This window comes from Enoplosus armatus, chromosome 5 (assembly GCF_043641665.1).
Source record: "Enoplosus armatus isolate fEnoArm2 chromosome 5, fEnoArm2.hap1, whole genome shotgun sequence".
In the NCBI taxonomy this organism is placed as follows: Eukaryota; Metazoa; Chordata; class Actinopteri; order Centrarchiformes; family Enoplosidae; genus Enoplosus; species Enoplosus armatus.
Window position 1 is genome coordinate 9,518,255 of NC_092184.1, and position 25,810 is coordinate 9,544,064.

A 25,810-nucleotide genomic window follows, 5' to 3' on the forward strand; every position below is an offset into this window, starting at 1 on the left:
TCAGGCCCAGCATTGTGAGAGCCACAAGATATCCAAGCTGCAGAAGGCCAAACGGGAAGGCAGTAAATCTGTAGCCATCTGTACCATTCCCAACTGTGTGTATCTTTGACAAATACACACCCCCAAAAAGGGATTACATGGAGAAACCAGCCAAATGGGAAGAGTCTGGCCTTACTGGAACCAGCTGGCTTGTCAGTGGAAGGACTTACAAAGAAATCAAAAGAAACAGAAAGGGTGCAAGATGTTGCATTGCAACAATTCAGATTTCTTTTGTCATAGAATTTTACAAATCTGTAGAAATTTCTAATTTTTCTCATTTTGTTTGTCTCAAGAAAGAATGGCCTCTACTGCACTGACTCGAGGCTATTGCAGGGACTCTGAGTCTTTAATTTGTTGACTTTTGTTATCTCTGCGGGAACCATGTTTCCTCCCGTAAGGAACGTGTCGTTGATTTCTTATCTTGGCAAACATGGCACTTGTCAACACAGGACTAAGGCATAAAGTCATAAAAAAGTAGAGGTCTTGGGTCATGCAGTAAATTACCTCAGGTCAAAGTTTTGCAGCCGAGATAATCGTGGTAATACTCTGCTGTTGCACAGATGAGCATATGGCAACTGTGTGAGAAATGTGAGTCCAGGTTACCATTAGTTCATAAAGCTTCTATGCTGCACTGCATTGTTATCTATATATAAGACACTGTTCTATTATTTTGGATAAAAACATACATTTAAATCAATTTCTCAAGATTAACATCTCTGTTACATAATAAAGTTTGTCATGGGTAATGAAACACGCTATATCCCATTATTATCCAAGCTATGCACATGATTCATCGGCCTTTGCTTGTTATTTGTCCCATGAAAAATCATGGTGACTGTTGGTTGGAAATGGGAGGGAAGGGTGACGTGAAATCCTGCCTCCCTAACCTGCCATCAGGGAATGGTCAGGGAGTGAAGAGAGACAACACTGCACACCAAATTTGTATCTAATCTCTAAACTTCTCTCTCTTTATTATTGAACTGCATCTGTCAAGTTGTCAATCAGACATTTCTCACTCTGTCCCGACTGCGAGTGTGTGACAACTGGCCTGGCTCCTGATGGAGTCGTGAATATTGACTGAGAAAGCTTCACACTACGATTTCAAAGTCTGATAGCTTTTCAAGCCTCTTCTCGCTTTGATGGAGAGGTGATAGCTTGAAGTGTGGTAAATACAGAAATAGTCTTTTCTCTCTCTGACTCCCTTTTGATACAACTTTGATCAGAAGTACTGAGCCACTTCAGATCTTGACTTTTATATGAGATGCATTCTGATACAGACTAAATCTGACATATGGAACGTCTGACATGATTAACCCCTATATGTCTATACCTGTTCATAGTTTTGGATGTTTCCAGGGCATGGGTGTGCCTTTGTGTTGTCTCAGATCTAAACGCCATTGTGACCACGGCGCTTCCCCGTGTGAATGCAAATGTGACTGTCATTCATTCAGCCTTAGCCTCACCTGGATGAATGGCCAACCTGGTTACCATGGCAATGATAGTCATTGGTGTCCTTCCTCTGTTCAGAGCCATTAGAGAGCGAAAGACGGATATATCGCTGCATGGACGCTCTGTACGGCACTCCCATTTTGATTTGACCGTGTGGTATATGGCTTGTTTTTGCTTGAAATCCCCAAGCCCTGATAATCTCCAGCCCTGATGTTTGGCCTCACTATGTACCACTGGTCTGCTAACACTGGTGTTTTTGCCCTTTGACTTCAGCTGCGCCTCAGTTTGTCATCCGCCCAAGGGACCAAATTGTGGCTCAAGGCCGCACTGCCACCTTCCCGTGTGAAACCAAAGGAAACCCTCAGCCTGCTGTCTTCTGGCAGAAGGAGGGAAGTCAGGTAAGTGCAAACAATCTCACACAACCCAGTGTATATCTTTTTTATTGCTTTTTCTCATTATTTCTTATATGTGGAAATATATTGCTATCTTAGTAGGCAGCTTTCATTATCTGCTGTGCATCTAGTGTAATTAAAACTCAGCACTTTGTTTGGATTCCCTTGGCGGTATTCATAATTGCTGAGTACTTACGGTTCTCCTGCTCTGCACATACATACACACACACACACATAGACACGGCACTTCAAACTATACTATCTGTCATCAGTATCTTTACTACGGACACAGATACACCTTTGTTTTCAGGAGCCGCCAAAACGACAGTGTGCCTGGCAAAGTGCTAATCGGTTTCCCGTGACCCTGCACAGATAAGAACGATCCTATCCCTCACTCAAGCAGATAACCCATTCAAATACCTGGGTGTCCTCACAATGCTCAACAACAGTGCCAATTAGGAGCCTGTTGGGGCTTGTAGATGAGCCAGAGATATGATTCAGCTCTGGCTAAGGTTCAAACACACACACACACACACACACACTCTACACACACATAGCCTGCAGGCCTACAATTACACCAAAGTTCTCTTAAAAGAGTGAACAGAAGTGAGACACATGCTTACATGTTCACAAAAACATTTGGTGTAATACTCACCCACGTTACCCCTTACCAATGTGTGACCTAAAGCGTATGAGTCAGTAACACTGAGTAATGTTGTGAACCTGTTCAGATAGAGTAGATTTATATCTGGCGTGTGTCTCACTTTGTCATTAAAGATGAGCCCTTTGAAATGAATGCGCTACACTTTTGTACAAGCAGCTGCACGTCCTCGCCATCTCTGCACTTGTCTCTGTCCTTGTGTTTATCGATGCTTTCTCTACCTCACCCACACTGACGTATAAAAGGTATGAAGGTATTTGTTGAGAGAACAAATTAAAGCTAATTCAGTAAAGTAATTAAATGACAGAAAGGCCTTTTTCTCACACTTGAGGATAATGGAGTGTACATCTCTCATGTGCTGGAGAAGTGTAGTGCCTAATTTAAAAAAACAACATAATTTGTCGCATTAAAGCGATTAGGTGTAATTAAATCCAGCTAATGTATTTGCTGGTTTCCTTTGGGGATCATAAGAAAAAAGGAATACAAAAACTAGAGCTGGGATAGAGTGGCTGATTAGCCAGCTAAAAAAAAGGAGATGTTTTGTCCTTTGATCCTGTGTATTTACTCTGAAATCAATATGAGGGATTGATTATCCCTTCCTCTTCAGCTATTTTAAAGATAAACTGTATTATATTTAGTCTAAGCTCAACTCGTATGGGGTGGTCTCTGTGGGTAAAAGAGCAACTCAAAACTGCTGTGGAATTGAAGCAGAAAGGAAAGTAGTCATGAAGCCAACAAGAGCAAAAGTTGCCTTCATAACACTGGAGCCTCTGGCTTGGCCCAAGAATAAGTATGAAACCAAGTCATTAAACTGTATACATGTTGGGCAGTTTTTTGAGGTTGGTTAACCAATTGATGGATGAAATTGTTCATACTGTTGCAGTTACGATCTGATCTGTGTGTATGTGAGTGTGCACAGTACATGTGTAGGTTTGGTGTGTGAATGCTTTGTCATTTCTCCAGGTTGTACTGGTTCCATGTTGTCACTAATTGCCTGTTTGTTCGTCTTCCTGCAGAATTTGCTCTTTCCCAACCAACCTCAGCAGCCCAACAGTCGCTTCTCTGTGTCACCCAGCGGAGACCTCACCATCTCATCTGTGCAGCGGGCAGATGCTGGTTACTATATCTGCCAGGCCCTGACCGTTGCAGGCAGTATCCTCGCCAAGGCTCAACTGGAGGTCACAGATGGTGAGGGAAAACTGACGCGTAACTTCCTCCGTGCCAGCACACTACAGCACACGCCTTAGCACCACTGCAAATGTGGTGGAAGTGCATATGTGCATCAAACACAGATGTACTTTCTGTGTTTGATTCTCTCCGACATGCATTTAGACATTTACCCCTCAACAAACCAATTATTTATACTGACATCAGTGACATATGATTTTAGATTGTCATTCTCTATCTGTGACATCTTTCTTGCCTTGCTGAGTTTATATGGGAATTTGGCCTTAAACACCCGTGAAAGTATAGGTACACAAGCACAACTTATTCTGCTGTTATTCCTTGTGCAGGAATAAATTCAGCTTCGGTTTGAGAAATGTCAGTATGCCCATGACCTTCAGTGACTGTGTTTGTGCAGTACACTCTTTGTTTCATTTATTTTTCCTGACACAATTTAATTAAAATTTTCTACTTTTCCTTTTGGAAATGAAAATAAAGCATTGCCCTTGAGTTGCTTCAAGTTTAATGATCAGCATTTGGGTGAGTTGGCGAGGTGCAAGTATGTGTGTGACGGAGGGAGCAAGAGAAAGAGACACAGAGAAAGAGGGGGGACATGATTGAGTGAGTGAGTGACAATGGTTTTCTGTGGAATGAATTATGTGGTCCTGTGAGGTGTGGGAGCATCTAATCTGCTCAGCTGTTGCGATGGCAAGATAGATGGCCATCCATATGTCTGCTGAAGTACATTTAGTTTGGAGAAGGAATAGTTCTATTGCACATACACAATTGGTATGTCCTTCAGCTGCCTGAAATAATATCATCACATTTTACAGCCAGATACTCGTGCTTATCAACACTTAATCATTTAATTTATTTTGTTAAGTATTTACTGTATGTTTTGGGGATTTAAATCTGTATTTTTTTCTCTGCTGAAATGTGCAACCAAAGGCATGTTAGCAAGACGGGTGTTAGGCAGGTCTAAAAGAAAAGGAGGGAGAGGAGGAAGGAGTGCGGGAGGGCCAGGGTGAGGTCATGGCCACACCTGCTGCAGTCTTTATGTGATTTACTGCCCCGAGCCCCAACAACAGTCTGTGGAGTTCAAGGAGATCGGTAATGAGAAATTCCTGATCCAGAGACCCAAGGCCTTAGTTGAGCCTTGCCCACCCCCCTCTGTCACTCCTACATGCCATCAACACGTACATCAGGCGCATCAGATCCCTGGACCTGGTGCCATGTCTTTGCGCTTGTGTACTTGCTTCTGTCGAAACTAGTCATAGCTTACTGTCTTCTCTAAAAAAGGAACTTCACTTAAAAACATTTATGAACAAACATGGATGCACAACATAATTCAGGCTATTTAGTAGTGAACAAAAGGCTTTATTCTAGTTTATAACGTTGGTGTAAATCAACGTTATAGCAATGGCATCTTTCCGGGTGTGTTTATGAGATAAGATAAACTACAGCATAGTGACTCCCTGGCCAGCAGCAGGTGCTTTGAATCCTCTCTTGGCTTAGAATCACTTTTGATTCATTTTATTCCATTTGCCCTAATATAAACATTCCAGAGGACTAAAACAATAAGTGGAATATCTTTAATGAAATTGATGGACAACACAACACAGTTTTTCTCTTTCTGTCTCAGATGACCCAAAGCGAGGGATGACCATAACATAGCAAAAGTGTATTAGTTGGAATCACTTCCTTTTGTCAGATGTAGCTGCTAAAGAGAAAATAGGGGTGGAAACGAGGGTGTGATAATGTGTTGAAAGGTTACTGAGGTAGACTCGGTAATTAGCCCCTGCAGGTCTGGCATCATTAATCCATACCTCCTAATTAATGTGGGTTCTGTGATGCCAGGGGGACTCCACATTATTCAACTCTAAATATATAAACTGCCTGTGTGCTAGAGTGCTAACTCTCTCTGAGATCACCTCTGACATACCCACTATTTCATAGAAGGAACCCACAGGCTTCTTTTTTTTTGGCACATTATAACAAATGAATTTGCTCATGTAAATGGAATTCCTCACAGCATTAGCATTAATCTAAAGTGAAACTAGAAGAAAATATAAAAGGTTATTTGATGTTAAGATTTAGAAACTATTCTTCACTCTGTTTACACCTGATATGAGTATCATGAAGTGGTTTCAGTAACATTTAGTATTTGAAGTTCACCTTTCATCCTGCCCCATGCTGCACATAATGAAGTATTTATCTGAACCACACTGAGTCAATAGGCAAGAGTCTCACCGCTAAACTGTACCACAAAGTCTAGTGTAGTGTATAAAAATAAGGCTACCCAGGCAGTAACTGGAAACTGCTTAGCATCCCTCTGCCACATCAATGAAACTCGAAAACACTAGTCAGCTGTTCTTTCCCTGTTTCCTGGAAATACAGGATATGGCCATTGTTCTGTGGTGCAATTACAAGACCTGCAGAGAAAATAGTCTACTTTATGATAGATACCCACATCCACCCCCAGTGCATTTTATGATCAATGCTGTCACTCTGTTTATTTTACAGTCAATCATCCATCTGAACTTCAGAATGATAAGGATAATATTTATTCATAATGAGATCACATTTTTGTTTTTCTGTCGCAGTGCTCACAGACCGGCCGCCACCCATCATTCGTCAAGGCCCGTCCAATCAGACGCTCGGGGTGGACAGTGTGGCACTGTTGAAGTGCCAGGCATCAGGAGACCCCATCCCCTCCATCAGCTGGCTGAAGGATGGGGTCAGTCTGCTGGGAAAGGACCCCCGCATGTCCCTGCAGGAGCTGGGCAGCCTGCAGATCAAAAGCATCAAGGTAAAGGATTTCATTTGTCCTAGTGGTTTTAAGAACGTCTAATCAATTTATAGGAATATTTCTATTATTGTATCACAATAGCTGCGTCCATTAGAAGAGTTTAACTATGATTGTCTATCAACGGCTCCCATATTGCTTCACACTTTGACACTATTTCAGAGTTGTCACTGGCACATCCTTAATTATGTATCTTAATTTACAATGTTTTTTACAGTTATAGGCATTTGTATGGTCATGCTTGCAACACTGCAAGATTCAAGTTGTTGTAGAATTCAGTAGGGCATGGCTTAAGCATGACTTCGATTAGCAAGTTACCATAATGCCTTAAAGAGATGAATAGGCAGCATTGATTTTTTTTTAATTGTTTGATAGTATCACTTAGTAGCTCCAACGGGGCTCTGCTGTGCAGGGTTGGATGGACTCCAGCTGTACCATAGAAACATGTATGCACTTACAGATATATACACACATGCGTACACGCGTACACGTTTAGAGTAGATTAAATTTAAAAGGCTCACATCTTCCTTTCCCCACTCCGAGGCCTCAGTGGAATATCTATTATGCTTGACAAAACTGCCGACCACTGACATGTTATTTAATAAATGGAAGGAAGGCACAGGGACAAAAACCAACAAACATCCAAAGTTCCTAAGAGGGATGGAGAGACAAGCCAGCTGTCATCGGTCCAGGGGGTTCCAGCAGCCCACCCTAAATTAATTAGCCTGGCTTTGTTGTGGTCGGCAGGACAGTGGGGAAATAAGGAGGGGGAGTGGAAAAGTGATGGAAGGGTGGTGAGTAGAAAATGGAATTCATTAGGAAATTAGCGTCAGCACTTTGAGGCACTCTCAAATGACACACAATTTGGCCAGCAGACGGCTAGCTCACGAAGTCGCCCCATCACTTTTCAGCGTTTCAGCGATTGGAAGATCACATGTATTCAGTCATTGCTACTGCTCTCAGGATGTGTGAAATGAAATGACCCTTTCACTGAAAGTGTTATTAGCGGAAGTGTTATTAGCGGAGTTGTTAAGCTCGGTGTGTTCGATGCTTAGTGTGTGTGTGTTTGTTTTTTTTATATACATGTGTATTCTACTGTACACCAGCTTTCAGACTCTGGGATCTACACATGTGTGGCTACCAGCTCCAGCGGTGAAACATCATGGAGTGCTTTCTTGGAAGTCAAAGGTACAAGATGCTAAATATATATATATATATATAATATATATATATATAAAAAATATTTTTTTTTTTCAACTTGTCAGCTGTAGTTTTCATAACAGGAAGTGGCTTTTCTCTGTCTCCTTCTCCCCATCGATTCAGAATCAGGTGGAGTGATCGTCATCAAAAACCACGATGAGAATGAGCTTCCAGGGCCACCATCTAAACCTCAGGTCACCGATGTCACCAAGAACAGTGTGTCCTTGTCCTGGCAGCCTGGGATGGCTGGAGCATCACCCGTCTCCACTTTTGTCATTGAAGCATTCAGGTTTGTTTTACCAGTGACATCAAACCCTCAATCACTATTCAGCCTTGGTATGCTTTGGATTGCAGGTACACAAATACTGCACCATGTGAAAAGACATTGAAATATAATCATCTTTTTCTCTGTCATTACAGTCAATCAGTGAGCAACAGCTGGCAAACAGTAGCAGATCATATCAAAACCACCCAGTTTACTGTCAAAGGTCTCCGTCCTAATACCATCTACCTGTTCATGGTCCGAGCAGTCAACAGCCAGGGCCTGAGTGATCCAAGCCCCATGTCTGATCCTGTCAGAACACAAGGTATCTTACATAACATTAAAATGAAAGGAATTCATTATATTGACAGTGTTTATTGAATACATGTATAGTTATCTCAGAACCTTTCCTGATCACTTTTGCTGTTGGTACGTGGTTTTCTTTTTTGCTTAATATATTTTCTGTTTTCACTGAAATGGTAAGGTAACTGTGCTCCCCCTCAAAGTGTGATACTTATCTGCCCCTCTCAGCAATCCGCAGTGAATAGCTATACTGAAACACTGCAGAACTTTCCAGAGGTCAAATTCTCCATCACAGCCCAGCTCATTAAGGCTACACTTAAGCAATTATGTAAAATAAGCATGTCTACTTTTGGAAGGCCTAACTGAGTTAGTGCTATCCCTGCTATGTTAATGATCATAAGAGAAATGACTCCCTCCAAACCCAAAGAAGATTTGATTACGGCACCGGACAGACCACAGTCTCCAGATTACATTGATATGATAAGTCCCCAGCAAAAAAAACAAAAAAAGCAACCTTTCACCAAGCTCTGTCAAATGCCAACCAAAAAAAGAATCAATTTGAATTGCAGCATATCTCTCTCATGCTGAGGGTCTTGAGATGATATATAGATGTGTTTATTGACATGGCATTGCATTGATGACAAATTGATTTTTCACTTCTTTTTAACTGTGCTTGGTCTGTCTTTTCCTGTTGGTGTGGCCTGTGATTCATGACTGTGTTGGGTTGTCTGGATGAAGCTTTTTTGAAATATAATTTCCTCTTGCAAGTTTTTTTTTTGCTTCCTTTTAGTAAATAACTCAAAATGTGGCTTGCTTCAACCACACGGTATCTCATACACTGGAGTTTTTTATTGCTTGTAACTTGAAACACATGCATGTGCAAAATGGGAAATGAGCTGGAAAATGGTGTCATAGTGTCCATTCATCTCCCATCCAATATGTCTGGGGTTGCGCATTCAGAGTTCATTCGTTGATGTGGTTGTTCAGTCAGGCCCCAGTCAGTGCAGACAAGTCGTACATCTGAAGACCTTCGCCAGCCAAAATCTCCTCTCTTTTCTCCAAACCAGACAAGTGCCTTAATACAAAATGGAATGAGGTCATTTTAATGCAGATGAAGTTGCTCCATTTCAAATGAATTTGTGATCACCAAGTGTATGCTTCTTTGTCGAAACCGATTAGTCTATTGAGTCACTCTTTTCCCATTCCTCTTCTGATGGTGATGAAGTAAGGTTTATTGTGAGGAAGTGAATGAAAACCAAGTGGAGGAGAGTTGGCAGGGTTTTATTTTGGGCCCTCTCTCTCTGTTTTTCTCATCTTTCTTTTTCTTGATCTCTCATAGATATCAGTCCTCCAGCTCAGGGTGTCGACCACAGGCACGTACAGAAGGAACTTGGCGAGGTCATAGTTCGATTGCACAACCCAGTCGTCCTGAGTCCCACAACCATTCAGGTCACATGGACGGTGAGTGCAGCTTGTCTTTTTGCATACAGAATATAACTATGTTTAACTGACACTACACATTCAACAAGTCATCATTTTCCTTTTGTTCAGCTCAAGTCTTTACACTGGAAGAACTTAGACTTGTGAAATTGTTTGATTTGTATGTGGTTTTCTTATCTCTTTGCATTCTTTTTACATCTTTGATTTTGTAAAATTGAGTCATAAAGTCAAGATAGTTGATACTAAAGATCCCTCTTTGAAGCCAAAAGGCTGCTCCTTGAGGCTACCATTTGTTTTATGCCAGGTAATTTTAGACAGGTTGATCCCTGAGACTGCAGCTTTGAAATATTGTAATTGGTGACTTAAAAGTAACTGAACATCAAATAGCTGAGAAATTGTTTCTTTTAACCACACTGAACTTCAAAAGAAAGAGATGTCAGAGACATCTGGTTGTTCATCAATCTTCCATATGTCTTCAACTGCTTCCCCTCTTAAAACAAAGACTTTGCACAGATGAAATTAGATTGAAATGAATGTTTGTGGTTAAACTGTATTGTGTGAATACAATTTTTCCTGTTTTCCTACTGCCATGATATGATACATTAATCTTCTTTACACTCATGCATGCAAACAATACACACACACCTGCTCTTCCACCATACATATGCACATATTGTTGTGTTTGCCTCACCACAGGAATCAGCACATTATATCCACAAATTAGACAGTTTTATTAGATGTGAAAAATGTAAAATCAGTTACAACCTTGGCTAAGATGTTTTTTAAATTGTATGGTAATGAGGAAAAAAAAGGCAATTTAATTATTCAAAGCTGAGATGTTCATATATTTTGATTGTGGTGCTATACATCACTCAGGTGCAGGTATTTACAGTATACACCTATCACTTAGTGGCATGGGGTGCCTGTTTCTATTTTCAAATGAACCACATTAGCAGTTTTCCTGGTGACATGTTTATTGAACCCTGTAATAAGTCTCACCCCACGACTTGGTAGCTAATTTAATGCTAAAGCATTGCTTTATGATTGTAATGTAAAATAAACACAAAACATGGCTACCCAATCAATCAGGGGCCCTTTCAGTAAATAGAGGGGCCACTCCCAGAGAGCTTTTATATTCCCAAATCATTCCATTAATAAAAGTCACGCACCAAGCAGGGAATCCATTTTGCTGATTTACTCGGGCTACACTGGTGAAAAACAGCTGCTTAATATCTCACTTGAAAGCCCCACTCACTTCTTCTACTGTTAACAAGCCATTACAATGAGTTATGCACCCGCTCCTCCTCTGCATAAATTCAGCTTTTTCTGTCAAGCTAAATGGGCCCAAGTTTTAAGGGAGGGGTCTTTTGTGGGTTGCAGGAGGCTATCACACTTCCAGTGTCTCCGTCGGGACAGATCTGCTGTTATCACCTCTGCTGTGTATTCTCCTCATGTCCCTGTGGTGCCTATATTTGTTGCTGCTTGACATTTTCATACTCACAGCCCATCTTAGATTTGGTGGGACCTGCTTTCCAGTGTCACTAGTTAGTATTTATAATACATATGAGACATGCATATGTCCTTTAAGGTGGCATTACAGAAAGTCTTTTTAATAGAGGGAACACTTTGGGGCTGGGAGCTTGGTGTGTGAGGTAATGTCAGGGTGTTAATTGAGCTAAGTGTGTCATAGCTGGTAATAAAAGGCCCACTAAACGAGCAACAGCCTCCCCAGTGTCTTGAATGCAATCCTGTGAGGAAGAAATATATTGCAGAAAAATATCCTGTTATATTATCTAGTGGCTGTTCCAAGATAGCATCTACCAATCTCCTCTCCACTGAAATGCAACAATCTTGTCTTCATTCACTTTCTCAGGTGGATCGTCAGTCCCAGTTCATCCAGGGTTACAGAGTTCTGTACAGGCAGACCTCAGGACTGCCTTCACCAGGGTCCTGGCAGACCCAGGACGTGAAGGTCCCCTCTGAGCGCAGCGTCATCCTCTCTGCACTCAAAAAGGGCATTGTGTATGAGATCAAGGTCCGTCCTTATTTCAATGAGTTTCAAGGCATGGACAGTGAATCCAGGACGGCACGGACGACTGAGGAAGGTATGAAGAAGGCGAACGTGCTGAGTATTTGTGTATTATGTCAGGAGCAATACAACATAGTGAGTCAAACTGTGGTGCATCCACACAAATATGCGATGACGGGTGACACATGACCCCTTAGGCTGCTTTCATGTTGGTTTTTGTCATAATATCACAGGCACCGCTGCCCCTCCCTCTGATACTGAGAACTGAGGGTATATGTGTAAATGCGAGTGTGTGCATGCATGTTTGTGCCTGTCTGTCTGACCTTCCTGCTGTGCTTTTTTTGTTTATGATTGGTGGTGTTAGTGCCAACCTTCTTCTAATCCATCACCCAGCAGCCATAGGCCTGAGCTGTGATTGGACACAGCACACACTTCCTCCTGCGAGTATGATCTGTCGCCCAAAGCTTGATTCATACAGGCCCTGACAAGGCTACAGAGCAGCGTGGCACAATATCACACATAAACACACACACACACACAGGTCTGTGTTTGGATGAATTTACTATTTTGACCTATGCCAAATCATAAATGCATCCAGCAGCATGGCACCAGCCTTGCTTCAACCTTCAAGTCTGAAAACGGAAATTAAATTACGACGTGATCTGAAGTAAAGACAAACAGTGCATGCATACAACAGCACAAAAAGACAAATACAGACTCTTTATACTGGAAACAAAGCCCATCTTGCCACAACATATTTAGGCCTGCATGTATAGGAGACAGCTCACATCCTGTCTGTGTGACAGGCCCATTTATTTTCCCTTCCTCAGAGGGACCATATCTCCTGTGGCCAGCCAGTGTACGCACTGCTGTAGTGGAACTGCCATCACATCACAGCTGTCCCCAACACACACACACACACACACACACACACACAGTATACACATGCATGCATGCCAGCACACCACCTCCCCCTAAGGCCTCCAGAACCTGCATGTCCCAGCTATTACGAATGCTGATAACTCTCCCTGCTTCTGCTCTATCTGCATCCCAGTCCCTCAGAGAGCTCGACCACTTTCTATTTCTGTCACAACCCCGCCGCTGTGCCTGGTCATAGCTGATACACCGTCAAACACACGGCTCTAGGCTCCTCAGAGATCCTGGGACTACAGAGAAAGGCAGCTAGATGGATAGAGAAGTCTGGTTCAGAGGGTGATTAAAACTTAGGTTGTCCATTAGCTAACACAATTAGAGAATCCCCGGAGCAGGTCCAGACGGACGCAGGGTTACAGTATGCCCAGCGCTCCAATCTTTGTAGTCTCTCTCCGCCTTTTTCACACATTCTCTCACTCTCCATCTGGACAGTCATGTCATGACTGATAAATGAAGTGATTCCCACTGAATGAGTCTAAGTCTAAGAAGTCACTAAGAGGCCCATCTTTATGCAAAATAATGCTTATTTAGGGGGAAGGGAAATCAGTAATGTTTGTATAAATGTTCATTTGTATTGGACTAATCTTCATCCACGTTGATGGGTATCTCTGGGGAAGGTCCACAGGTTCCTCCTACACCACCCACTGCTTTACATTAGCTATTGGCATCTTTTTTTTTTGTATGGATATGATATGTCTGTATTCCTTCAGCATGCAGCACAGCACAGCACTATGTGCGAGACAGGGGGTCACATTCCTGACTGCCATACATCACTCCGCTAATGGCTCTATTAGCACAGCCTCCGAGGCCTCTAATGAAAAATGTGTGTTGTTTAGTATAAATATGCATGATAATAAGCTGCTAAATCATTCATAACATTAACTTTGAACGACATTGTCTCTGATGGCTGCCACGCACCAATCGGTCGCTTTGTCACCTGGATGTAATGCAGCGTTGGAGAGCCCTGAGCATGATGGTTGATCAGATGCTCCCTTGGTAGATTGTTTCTAATCTGGCCAAGGTGTTGGGTTCATCATTGGACCCATTCATCTTCCACCATGCCAGGGCCTTCTAGCTCTCTCTGGGCCGGTGTGGCCAATCGCGCTGAGGGATGAGCACAGATTTACAGGGTGACACGTGCCATTTTGGATGGAGGCGAGGTGAGCGAGAGGCAGCCCAGGAGTAATTGACCTGTCAGTATTCTGCTGTGGTGCCGCTCCCCTGCCAGCCACTGCGGAAATGAGAAAACATTATTTTTAAAACGTTATTTCCAGTTGGGCCAACTGTTATTTATTTTTCCTGTGTTACCCCTTGTGGGGTCAGAAGATTGCTGCCATCAGAATAACAACAGAGTGAGGTTTATGAAAGCCTGGACTTGTCTTGTTTCTATCCACTCTCTGTCTGCCTATGGATAGAGCCAATTCATTTAGATGTGCCTCGCTCTGAAGCTTCCCTCTGATCCTTACCTACTGGCTTTAGTTTCATCTGGCTGATCGATGGAATCAGTCAATATGTTTACTGAGACCTTGTTTCCTTCCCCTGAAATGTTTTTTTTCTTCATATTTCCTTCTCGTCTGCACCTCATCCTATAAGCTCGTTGACCCGCATGCCACCCTGGCTCGGTCAGCGCCGGTGTCTTAGCTTGACTGAGAGCACTTGCCTGACCGTGCCAGGCTGTCGTTCCACAAATCAATACCAGTATTCTCTCTGCAAATCCACCTGGCTGGAGCAGAGGATGAGATATTAAATCATAGTGAAACGTTGAAGATAGGCTATAGCCATGTCAGAGCTGCCCTGGTCTTCATGTAAATCCCCCTCTAATGAGACATCTTGACAGCCTTCAGCCACCTGTGCCATCCCTGAAGACTAACATTCCTTTGGAAATGTATTTGTGTGTGTGTATGTGTGTGTGTGTGTGTGTGTGTGTGTGTGTGTGTGTGTGTGTGTGTGTCTGTTTTGTGTATGTGCAAGTGTGCATATATGTTTATGAGCTCCTGTTCAAACACATTCAGATGTACAATACTGCTGCTCATCCCAGTATTTTTTTTTTCCTAATCATTAAATACTCTTCTGCTGCTGAGCTGCAGAATAGTATGTGATGGTTGACCTGGTTATTTTGTGCGTCCTCTTTCAGCTCCCAGTGCCCCTCCTCAGCAGGTAACAGTCCTGACTGTGGGAAACCAGAACAGCACTTCCATTAGCATCTCCTGGGACCCCCCTCCACCAGACCACCAGAACGGCATCATCCAAGAGTACAAGGTTTGTCTCAGCGAGTCAGCATGGATTCCCATTTAACTCATACAAAGCCAAATGGAATCAACTGCCTCTGTATGTTTCCCCCTCTCTGCTTTAGATCTGGTGTCTAGGGAATGAGACACGTTTCCATGTGAATAAGACAGTGGATGCAGCCATACGCTCTGTGGTGGTGGGCGGGCTTCAAGTGGGAGTGGTGTACCGGGTGGAAGTGGCTGCCAGCACAAGTGCAGGAGTTGGAGTCAAGAGTGAACCTCAGTCTATTATCATTGGTAAGATTGATTGATAAAAAGCATTCACAACTTTAGACATTGAGTGTGAATGTTTTCATTGAATACTAGGAATGCCAAAATAGATAATGTTGTTGAAATGCTACTATTTTGATATGTGGCCTGGCCACATATGATTTATGTGGTGCTGAGGCAGATTGTGCCTGATTTGAACCATAACTGATGGCTTGGCCTGTAGCATGTTCTTATTTCCCCAGTGTCACTCACATAATCCATCGCCGAGAGCAGAGCCCCAAGCTTGCAGTTATAATATATTGTGTGTTTGCGTGTCTGTGGATGTGCGGATGGGTCATGTGATTACACAGTAATGTAAAGATGAAGAGCATCTGTGCAACTTTACATGCATGCACGTATATAATATGTGCATGTTTATCTTTACGACTGTTTATTTGTTCCTGTCAATTTGTGGGAACATGTGCTGGTGCTCTTTTCATGCGCCAAGAAATAGTGTCAAGCAGACTAGTCAGGGTGAGCTGCGATTGGAGATCAATAGAGGCCAGAATCCTCTCCTCTCATTTCACATGGTGTGTTTTACCGGCAGTGAAGTGAATTAGGGGCTGAGCTAAGCAAACAATCTGCTCACCTGGGAGTTTGTTATAAGCTTTTAGGCTTTGTCTTTTTCAGTCTGTACATTACATTTCACTGCACATTCTTTAGATATATGTCCTGCTTCCCCAGTCAATATCTCAGCTGAAATTCATCAGACCTACTTTCTTTGAGCTTAATCTTAACCCTAACCCTGTCTTGATGTATCTATAGGTGTTATTTCTGCACAGTGAAATAGTGGGACATTCTCAAGCCCTTCAGTATTACATAGGCGACTGTGTGAACTTTCACCTTGAAGCAGCAAATCATGCACAACAGCACTGTTATTTCCTATTTCTCCCTTAGCATCACATTAATGTTGCCTGTTTATCCCCGTGCCCTCAGGTAAGGAGTTCCGGGACGTCATTATACATGGAAACCGCAACAACAGCATCACAGAACAGATCACTGATGTGGTGAAACAGCCTGCTTTTATCGCCGGTATTGGAGGGGCCTGCTGGGTCATCCTCATGGGCTTCAGCATCTGGCTCTACTGGAGGAGAAAGAAGAGAAAGGGCCTGAGCAACTACGCAGGTTAGACTGATCACGGTCTCATAGTCACCTATGCAGATTTATACTGACATTCCGCTCTTGTACCTTAGCAAACATTGGAAAATTATTCTGCCATTCAACAAATAATTATGTTTTTTTCTGTCAAAGCAAGAATATTTTACTACTACATTATCATCTTTCAGTCTTAATCAGTATGGTTTTGATGAAACATTGTAGAAGTTGCTAGCAGTGAGGTTGAGATGGCTACGGTGTTAAAGCTCTACAGGGAGACAGATGTCAGTGTGAATCATTTCCAGAGGGCTACAGTTTTTGACAAATCCTCCCACGGTGTTGGTTAATAGCCCAGGGTGGTCGAGCTGAGTGGGCAGACTGGACTCTCTGCTGGTCACTGAAGCTGGAGTTTGTCCAGCTCTCCTCCCACACACTGACCCTGACATCTTACTGAGTGACCCCCAGTCAATACCAGCAACCACCAAGTCCACATTAACTGCCAAGGCTACAAGATTTAATTATAGACCAGAAAATGGTAATGAACTGACACATTAGTGCTGCAGTCAGTGCATCACAGTATTCTAGCATTTGCTCTTGCTTTATTAACGAACAGAAATTCAGAGAGAAACACATATTTATGTAGCCGTTTTTTCTTATTATTTTGAGCAAGTCGAAAAAAAGCATGCACACTGGCCGCTGCTCTGAGCTGGTTTGGTTAATTTGATCTTCATTTCTGTTTGTTACATTTATGTGTATGTGTGTTTTCTTTGGTTTGTGCCACCGTCTGCACACCTCTGTGGCCTCTGAGCTGGCTGCTTTCCTGGCTGTCGCTCTGCACACTGGGTGACGATGTGGTCTTACATTCTCTGACCTCTCAGCACCTCACGGCTTGACCCCGTCCCCAGTGTGTAGATACCCCTAAAGCACCGCTTATCTCTGCAGGCTTTTAACACACAACTTCTCTGTCTTCTTGTTTTGCAGTTCAGTCCTTCACCTTCACCCCTGCAGGTACTGTTCATTTGTCCCGTCTCCTCACCCCACCTCAACGCAGATTCATCTCCCGCCCGCTTATAGTATATATGTTTGGATTGTCAGACTGATGGTCATGGCTAATGCAAATCCAAACTTCATACCCATGAAGGCAATTTAACCAACCAGAGAAGGACATTTACAAGTCAAAGTAATCTAGATTTGCCATGACCAGAGCCGTGCAAACTCAAGCCCTTATTCCTGCCAAACCTATAGCCTTATTTACATATTGTGTTGTATTTGTGTGTATGTCTGTTGTGGCTACCTGTTTTTGAATGAACTTTCATCCTGTCTTGTGTATCTTGTTTTGTGGCAGTCTTGTGGTACGGTATAAGACTGTCCATTTTCCTGTTCCATCAATAATCTTATTCATGTTTGTTTTCTTTTTAAGACTCGGATCGGGTTGAAATTTACACATTTGTTCTCCATAGGTGTCAGTTATGCAGCTGGACGGTGTATTTGATTTTTATTTCCCCTTTTCGTTGCGCTTAGTTTTTGTGTTCTTTACTTGTGACGATTTCCCGCACTACTGTGACTATACATATTTGGCTAAATGTCTTTTGTTCAAACTAAAACTAAAGCCATTTTGATGGTGTAACAGTGTTATATTGTCACCATCTGTCCTCTGCTGAATTAAGCCTGAGTGGCACCAACACTGTACAAATGACTGACTGGCTGTATGGCGTGTACTGAGAGTAGAGTAGCCTATGAAAAACACTGGGTAGTTGGTAGGTGTAAAGAGAGAGTTTAAAAAGTAAAAGAAGAAAAGGCATTACAGATTTATATGTACAGTATCAGTATATCTGATAGCTGAGGTACATTGAGTCAGGGGTCAGTGCCCTTTCCTCTGTTTCCTGGATTTACTGACCTTAACTAATAATTCTTTTTGGTAAAGTATGCATGTAGCCATGTGGTGCCTGTGGAGCCTCCAGCCAAAAACCGAATTTACTTTACTTTCCACATCAGCTTTAACAACAACTTATGGAAAACATTCATGTGTTAGTGAAACTTGGAAGCACACCTCAGAGACGCCAGAGAGGAAGCAGGTTATTTCACTAAAAGAGTTTTGAGTGGCAAGCACAAAACAAGGTCAGATATAGCAGAGATTATAGAGTTAGAGTGAGGTGATATTTAGAACATGAGCCAGAGTGAGACTGAAGCGTCTTCCAGTGCTGCTCTACTCTGTATTGACAATTAGTTGATGTATCGAGAGTGTCCTGTCTCTGTCTACCTCCTAAAGCTGTCACTACAGGAGAGGTAAATCACTACAGTGTTGAGGCGCATGGCCAGCAGGAAGGATATTTGATGGAATTTTTATACGCTGATTATGTCCACCCCCCCTTAATGCTTATTAAAGAGGATTAATCTGTATTCATATTGGAGGAAGTGCTTATCTGGAAGACGGAGGCGAGAAGCACTGCTATGCCGCCATGTCACTCTGGCTAACATAAAAGTATTCCACAGCAGCCCAGAAATGTGCCTGAGCACAGATAGGGACTTCAGAGGCCTTCCCGCTGCACAGCCTCCCCTCGCCTCCACCTCCTTCTCCTGTCAGTCCTCTCTCAAACGACGGAGAATTCTCTAATGCAAGTTTGTTGGTGGTGGAACAAAGAGAAATGGCTTTAGCTATGACTGAATAAGGAATGCCAACTCTTTCTCAAACTGTCAAAGCTATATTTTATTTAGGCAGACCTGCAATGTTGGTTTCATCTGGGTAAAACTTTACTTTTGTTAGCAGTAAGTATTTTAATTCCACTCGCTGCTGTTCAGTTGCTTAAACCTTAATGCAGTAAATAAACCATCAACTGTGCTGACATGCATACTACACAAGTTTTAAAATGTGTTTGTCTTGTCTAAAATCCTAAAATCCCATTCATGAGAGAGAAAATTGGATGAAGTAAGCTTAGGTAATGTTGATGAAGCATTAAAATATCCTGTTAGCAGCCTCTGTAATCTATTGCGGGAGTTTCCTCTCCCTGTCATCTGTGTTACTGCGTCACTCACAGAAAAGCCCCCTCTCTCGCCCATGCCTGGACTTGTTGTGGAATCAACCTGAATGAAACAGAAAAGAGAGGAGGAATGTTCAGCCTCCTTCTCTCTTTAATCTCCATCTGTGGAACAAATGAGCCAAATTACTAACAGCTCTCCTTCTCCCTCTTGAGTAAACCAGCTCTCTTTTTTCCCTCCTCTCTCTTTTTTTTTTTCCATTGGTATGCGGTGATTTCCAAAACTCTTGCTGCTTTTCTGTGTTTCCTGTGATCCATTGAAGTTCTTACATGCTTAGAACTCCCGATGCTGCTTTGTCATCATGGTCGTTGAACAGAGATGAAATGGATCCTTCACAGCCGTCTCTCACTTTGAGCCATGGAGTTTTTACTAGCCACTGACAAAGAGCGGCCCTTGTTATCTATAGATCACTGTAATGGAACAGGCCACATGTATGGCTTCTGGGGAGCCCTGCTTGCTGAAGGATCAGTAACTCAGCCTCCACGCTTGCAGATAGAAAACTCAACGTGATTAATGAGCCCTCTGCCTTTTCTAATCATTTTTTGGCTGAGATTTAATCACAAATCTGATAATAACTCAGCAGCAAAATAAGAAAGATGAAATGAGTTTTGCCTCTCATCAGGCATCTTGTCCTTGAGGAACACATGACATCTCCACTTATGCAAAGCAAAGCAATATGCAATCATTGCACTTTTTTTTTAATTTTCATGAAAGGCATTGGACGCAGGGGGACATCTGCATCCCTTAGTGAATCCATCAACTATCTAGAAGTTTAAGAAAAAGTGAACAGATGAATACATAACCGTTGAAGCAGAAGGGCAAACTGGACAATGCTGAAGAGTCAATGTGTATTATCTTCATTATGGAAATAAATCCTGGTTGTTTGCTAGGTGTTATACTGGAAAAACTTAACATTTTCCTCCATCCTTTTCTTCTTTCTTTCTTTTCTGACTGTAGTGACATTCCAGAGAGTTGATGGTGGTCTGATGAGCAATGGAAGGTGAGTGTCCCACCAGAAATAATGGAGCAGCAATCAGTATTTGAGTGCAATATCACAAGCAAATAATAAAAAATGCTCCCGTCATTATTATTTAATTCTCTCTTTACATATCTTACCACAACCTTTCCTCCACAGTCATGCGTTCAGTCTACAGCAAGCTGCTTGTGATTCTAACACTGATGAATGATAGATTGATAGATAACCAATACCTGTTTGTGTGCCTGCCATGCTAACCACCATGTAAATATACATTTCAACCACATCTCCGTTCATGCATCGATAGATGAACTCATAAATCTCCTCAACAGAATTAACAGAAACAATTTAAGCAGAGAGTGCTTTTATTTTGTCATCTATCTTCCGCTGCTGGCTACAGGCAACCCAGAAGCCCTCTGGAGTGATAAATTTGCCTGTCACCTTGCGTGGGCGGCTGGGATCTGAGCACATGTAATAATGTAAAAATAATTACCCAGGGGAGAGATGTGTGGAGGTACCCCGCTTGCACCCCCATACAGCCTCCTCCATGTCAGTGTGTGTTGGTGAAACAGAGAAGGGGCTACAGAGAGTGGGGCACCTCTCAATGACACCAGTTACTGAGCTTTTGTGGGTATTCAAGAGACTCCCTTGAGAGTCCCGGGCTTCTGTCTATCTGCTGCTTATCACACCTGACTAGGTAAAGCCTCCAGATCTCAAACACTCAACGAGAGATTGCCAACTAAATCTGACCCTGTGTGTCTCTGGGCTTTTGGGAATGTGTCTGCTCTGCAGCCTGGTTGCAGAATATATATTTTTATGCTTTTTTCATTTTTTTTTTCATTTTTTCCCTTCCAGTGTGCATATGACTGGATGCCACAACGGGCAATTTTGCCTATATTGTTCCGTGAGCTGCAAGCATGCTCTCAATGAATTAGCCACGCCACTTGCCATGCCTTTTCTCATCTACTTTCTGCTGTAGTGTTTTTCCTTCAATTTTCCACATAAGTGGTTCTGATTCTCACTCCAGCAAATGGGTTTTGAAATGTCTGTATTTGTGGGGTTCTATATTTGTCACATCTTTAGTCAGTAGCAGCGACTGCCACAATTTTCACAACACTGGAATAGGATGCAGTCTGGAACTCTTATTCTAACACAAGCCTCTGATCCATTAGTTACTCCAGTGCCATCAAACCCCAGATGTTGCATCTTGCCCATCTGCCCTGAGAGTGAAAATGTGTAGCAGAGTATCAGAGGAAAATGTGTTCATTTGTTACATGAGATGTTTATTGCATTAATTAGACAATAGCAAATGAAGCCGCGTCTGTTTCCAGTTTCTCATTGGCTCCTGCCAAATTGCCTGGACTGAACAATTACACTTAATCGATCACAAAATAAATGATTCATGGAAGATGAATAGGCTGCAGATTGGTAGACCTGGACGATTTGACTTTGGCTGCTCAATTGAAATTGATAAAAGCCGATAAGGGCTCATTCCTTATCCCCATGCCAATAGGGAGATGGTAATTAGGAGGTAGTAATAACTTCCTATCTCAACACTGATCAATATTTTAGCAAAGCAGATTCATTCCTATAGGCGGGGAGAATGGGCTGAGCATTGCAGTGAACAGGTTTCACTAACACTGTTGCTATGGAGATTCCTTTACATCCCAGGATCTAAATGCTAAATGACAGCATGTTCCCTGAGAGTTAATCTAGAAAGTAATCTGTGTTTCCCATTGCTCTAAGTGTTAGCTAATGTCTAGACTTTTAATCCAAGTTCTATTCACTAGTCTGTGGGACCATAAACACCTGATTTATGAAGTTGCTTTGGAATTAATATCTCTCACTTGGTTTATTTATGGGAAGCTCAGTGTCAGGCATCATAGGCAGTATTTATGGTTTCCTACCCATCACAAGTAACTGAAATGTCTAACAGCAAGAGGAAACGCTCCAAATCAAATTTTATCTGCCAAGGTTGCCATCCATCCTACATTGGGCAGGGATTAAAAGTTAGGTGTTGACTTTTCATTAGACGTATGACTGGGTGTCCACCCCCCACGCGCTCCCCATTACCCCACCATCTCACACACACACACACACACACACATATATATAACAAATATCCCCAGTAGAAATCAGTCTTATTCTAATTATCCTTAGCAAGAATGCTGCTGTGTGATAAATACAAGGACGATGCAGCCATTTCCACTGTCAGCTCCTTGTCTTTCAAATGGTCTTTCTCCAGTGGGCTGTGGGAGGACTCGCTGGAGTACACAGGACAAGTGGGACAAGTAATGAGTCAAAGGCATGGTTTTTTACTTTAGAGAGTGTGTACTTTTGTGGTGCAGGCTTGCTGGAGTCAACAAAAGAGAACAATGTCCTCTTCTTTTTCAGCTGCTTGAAATCTTTAGTCTGACAGATGCTAAGCGCACTAGAGGCAGGGAGGAGGGACGAGGAGGTGGAGGTGTATGAGGGGAACATAAAGGAAAATAGGGTTAAGGAAAGATGGTATAGCGAGAGAAAATGATGGCAGTGGGGGAACATGGCAGCCAGAAACAGAGGTAGGAAGGACGTGGAGAGATGTATTACCCTATAAAAGTGCATCTGTCTGATGCACAGCCATCAATTTGAATGACTTGTCTCCCCCGAGGGCCTGTTTTGGCATTCAGGAGCCACAGCGAGGGCTCTTAGCTTGCCAGGGCTGCAGTTCATTTGGACTCCCCCCTCTGTGGAACAGCTCTTCTCATTAGAACCTGTGGCTGAAGGTGAGACCGACTGCACGCCCATTACCTGCCCTTGTCCTCGGGGCTTGACTTTCTCCCAGTCCCTGAGAGCCAACACATCACCTCACTGGAGCTAAGACAAAAAAAACCCATCAGGCAGCCTGGCTGCTAACTACTGTGCTCCGCAGCTTCTCAGAGTGCACATGTGTATCTGTAGTCTGCTACGCACAGCACTGCCAGGCACTGATGGCAGGGTGTGCTGTGTTTCTGAGAAGGCAATGCCATCCACTCCGTCACGTGTGGTGCTTGTCTGGGTGTGATTTCTCATGGAAAAATATACAAAAGAGGCCTTATGTCTGCTTAAAATGTGTTTATTTTATATCCTTCCTCTGCTTAAGTAAACTAGTGATTATACATTCTTAAATGTTCTTTTGCATTTTAATCCATTTCAATGCAAATTCATTGGAAAAAAATGGGGTATGATGTATCAATAAAGTGACACATAAACAAAGGCATTCAACTCCATCTCTCATTCTCATTTAACTCCATCTGTGTTACCCATGGTAACGAGCCTCAGACGTGATTGTACAGTAAAGTGGCCCTAATGGCCTCCCAGCAGTCACCCATGACAGGTTAAAGTCTTAATGGCTGCTTTTTATGGTTCTCACCCCCTCAGGAGGGACACAACACCTGTTAAATGGAGTTGCCCTCTCCCATATGCAGACATCCCACAAGTGGGTCGGGGCATCATGGTGAGGCTAGGGCCGAGGTTTGACGTCTCATCAAATAAGATTTAGACTGTCTGGACATCACCACAAGGGGTTGATGGGAAAACACAGCAGAATGTACAAGATATTAATGAATAAGGAAACATATACATGTGGGTGTCCGCATGCACTGCTGCACATGTGTGCAGAGAGCAAATGCATGAATTAGTGTCTCCACAGTGTGCTTTTGCATTAATAACTCAGGGAATGTGACAAAGACACAGCAGGAGAAACAGAGAGATAAAGGGCTGTGTTTGCCTGAAGGAATTCCAACTTTGTGGGGGAAGAAATGTATCCGTAGGGTTATTTCCCCGTATCTCGGAAGTGTTTCATTAGCTTCAGTGGCTTATGGCAAGCTTATCTCACACAAACACACATTCTTGTGCAGAAACTAACATTTAAACATATGTTTGATTTTTTTGTCTTCACATTGTCTCGCTGCTGATTGCTGTCGTGTTTTTATTCATTATTTCTGAATCCAGTAATGCAGAATTAAACCATGCATAATAAGTCATTTTTGTTACATTTTGTTAATGTAATTTCACAGCCTATGTTTAATCTAGTGTTTCATCCTGTGTTTCTGTGTAGTCGGCCAGGCCTCCTGAATGCCAGTGACCCAGGTTACCCCTGGTTAGCGGACTCTTGGCCAGCCACCAGCCTGCCTGTCAACAGCAGCTCCGGGGGACCCAATGACCTGAGTAACTTTGGCCGAGGAGGTGAGAGCCCTGGTGCTGTCTCAGGTGCTTTGAGAAAGACACCATAAGAGATGAAAGATGATGGCCTGCCTTCCTTTCTGTTCTGTTGTTCATCATGTACATATATGCATGCAAGATGTATACGTACATGCATATTGCATGTTGGGTGTATATTTATATATCACATCAGAGGACAGCAAGCGCATTAACAGCAGGGCCTCCACTGTCACCAGGCTGAGTAATGGCAAATAGTCCAGCCTGGTGTCATAGCCCATACCTCAGAGCAAGTGAATGTGAGGGGAGAGACGGGCAGAGGAAGCAGAGGAGCAGGGGGTGGATGGGTGTTTGAAAGGATGGTCTTGAGCAGCCAGTCGTGAAGGACAGGCGCAGCTTGACTGGCGCAGATGCGGACACTTCCGCCATGGCTCTACATCATCTCCCCTTCACTGGGCATGCAAACCATGCACTACGGAGAGAGTCTGCTTGCTCTTTCCCTTGCTCTCTCTCTCTCTCTCTCTCTCCCTCCCTTCCTCTGTCATTACGCACACATGCAGAGCAGCAGCATTGTCCCTTATGTATATGAACAGAGGAGGGAAAGGAGTGAGATATCCACACATGTGGAGGGGAAACTGGGCACCTCGACGGGAATGCATGAATAACTAGGATGATTTTTTTGAATGAGGTGGTCCTGTTAAGACGTGAGCTGACCTGAAAGCACCAAGGCCATCCCTAATATACAGGGATGGTCATCTTCTCTTTATCTGCTAAACAAACCAGACAAAGTTTGGTCAGACAAGTTTTTATTTAAATACTCCAGGGTTGCGGTTGAGCTGGATGTTTCTTTAAGGGAATAGCTATCCTGTAAACTCCCTCCCTTCTTCTTTTCCAGATCTTCCCACTGGGCAAGGGGATAAGACAGGCACCATGCTCTCTGATGGAGCCATCTACAGCAGCATAGACTTCACCACTAAAGCCAACTATAACAGCCCTGGCCAAACATCCCAGGCCACTCCCTATGCCACCACCCAGATTCTCCACTCCAGCAGCATCCATGAGCTGGCTGTGGACCTGCCCGAGGCCCAGTGGAAAGCTTCACTTCAGGCCAAGCAGGAGATGGCCAACCTCGGGTACTCCCTGCCCGACAAGAACTCCTGCAACAACAGTAAGTCACGCTGACAAAGTGAGTGTCCTAATGGCGATTTGTCACCTCCTGTGTGAGGTTCAGTGAGTGTTTATATCTTATCCTGTGGCATCAAAACCGAAGTGAATTAACCCTGATCACATGCCACAAGTTTACAGTTGT

At 43.0% G+C, this 25,810-nt stretch overlaps 1 protein-coding gene across 1 annotated transcript in view; it reads left to right on the plus strand.

Annotated features, from left to right (window-relative positions):
- robo2 (roundabout, axon guidance receptor, homolog 2 (Drosophila)) overlaps positions 1-25,810 on the plus strand; it is a 253,374-nt gene that overhangs the window by 210,379 nt on the left and 17,185 nt on the right. The window contains exons 8-22 of the mRNA XM_070905977.1: positions 1,762-1,886; positions 3,558-3,729; positions 6,309-6,514; positions 7,618-7,699; positions 7,835-8,000; positions 8,132-8,298; positions 9,616-9,737; positions 11,590-11,821; positions 14,813-14,937; positions 15,032-15,203; positions 16,152-16,340; positions 17,292-17,318; positions 20,304-20,346; positions 24,401-24,528; positions 25,397-25,669. Of these exons, the coding sequence (XP_070762078.1) occupies positions 1,762-1,886; positions 3,558-3,729; positions 6,309-6,514; positions 7,618-7,699; positions 7,835-8,000; positions 8,132-8,298; positions 9,616-9,737; positions 11,590-11,821; positions 14,813-14,937; positions 15,032-15,203; positions 16,152-16,340; positions 17,292-17,318; positions 20,304-20,346; positions 24,401-24,528; positions 25,397-25,669 (2,229 nt within the window). The remainder of the gene's footprint in view (positions 1-1,761; positions 1,887-3,557; positions 3,730-6,308; positions 6,515-7,617; positions 7,700-7,834; positions 8,001-8,131; positions 8,299-9,615; positions 9,738-11,589; positions 11,822-14,812; positions 14,938-15,031; positions 15,204-16,151; positions 16,341-17,291; positions 17,319-20,303; positions 20,347-24,400; positions 24,529-25,396; positions 25,670-25,810) is intronic.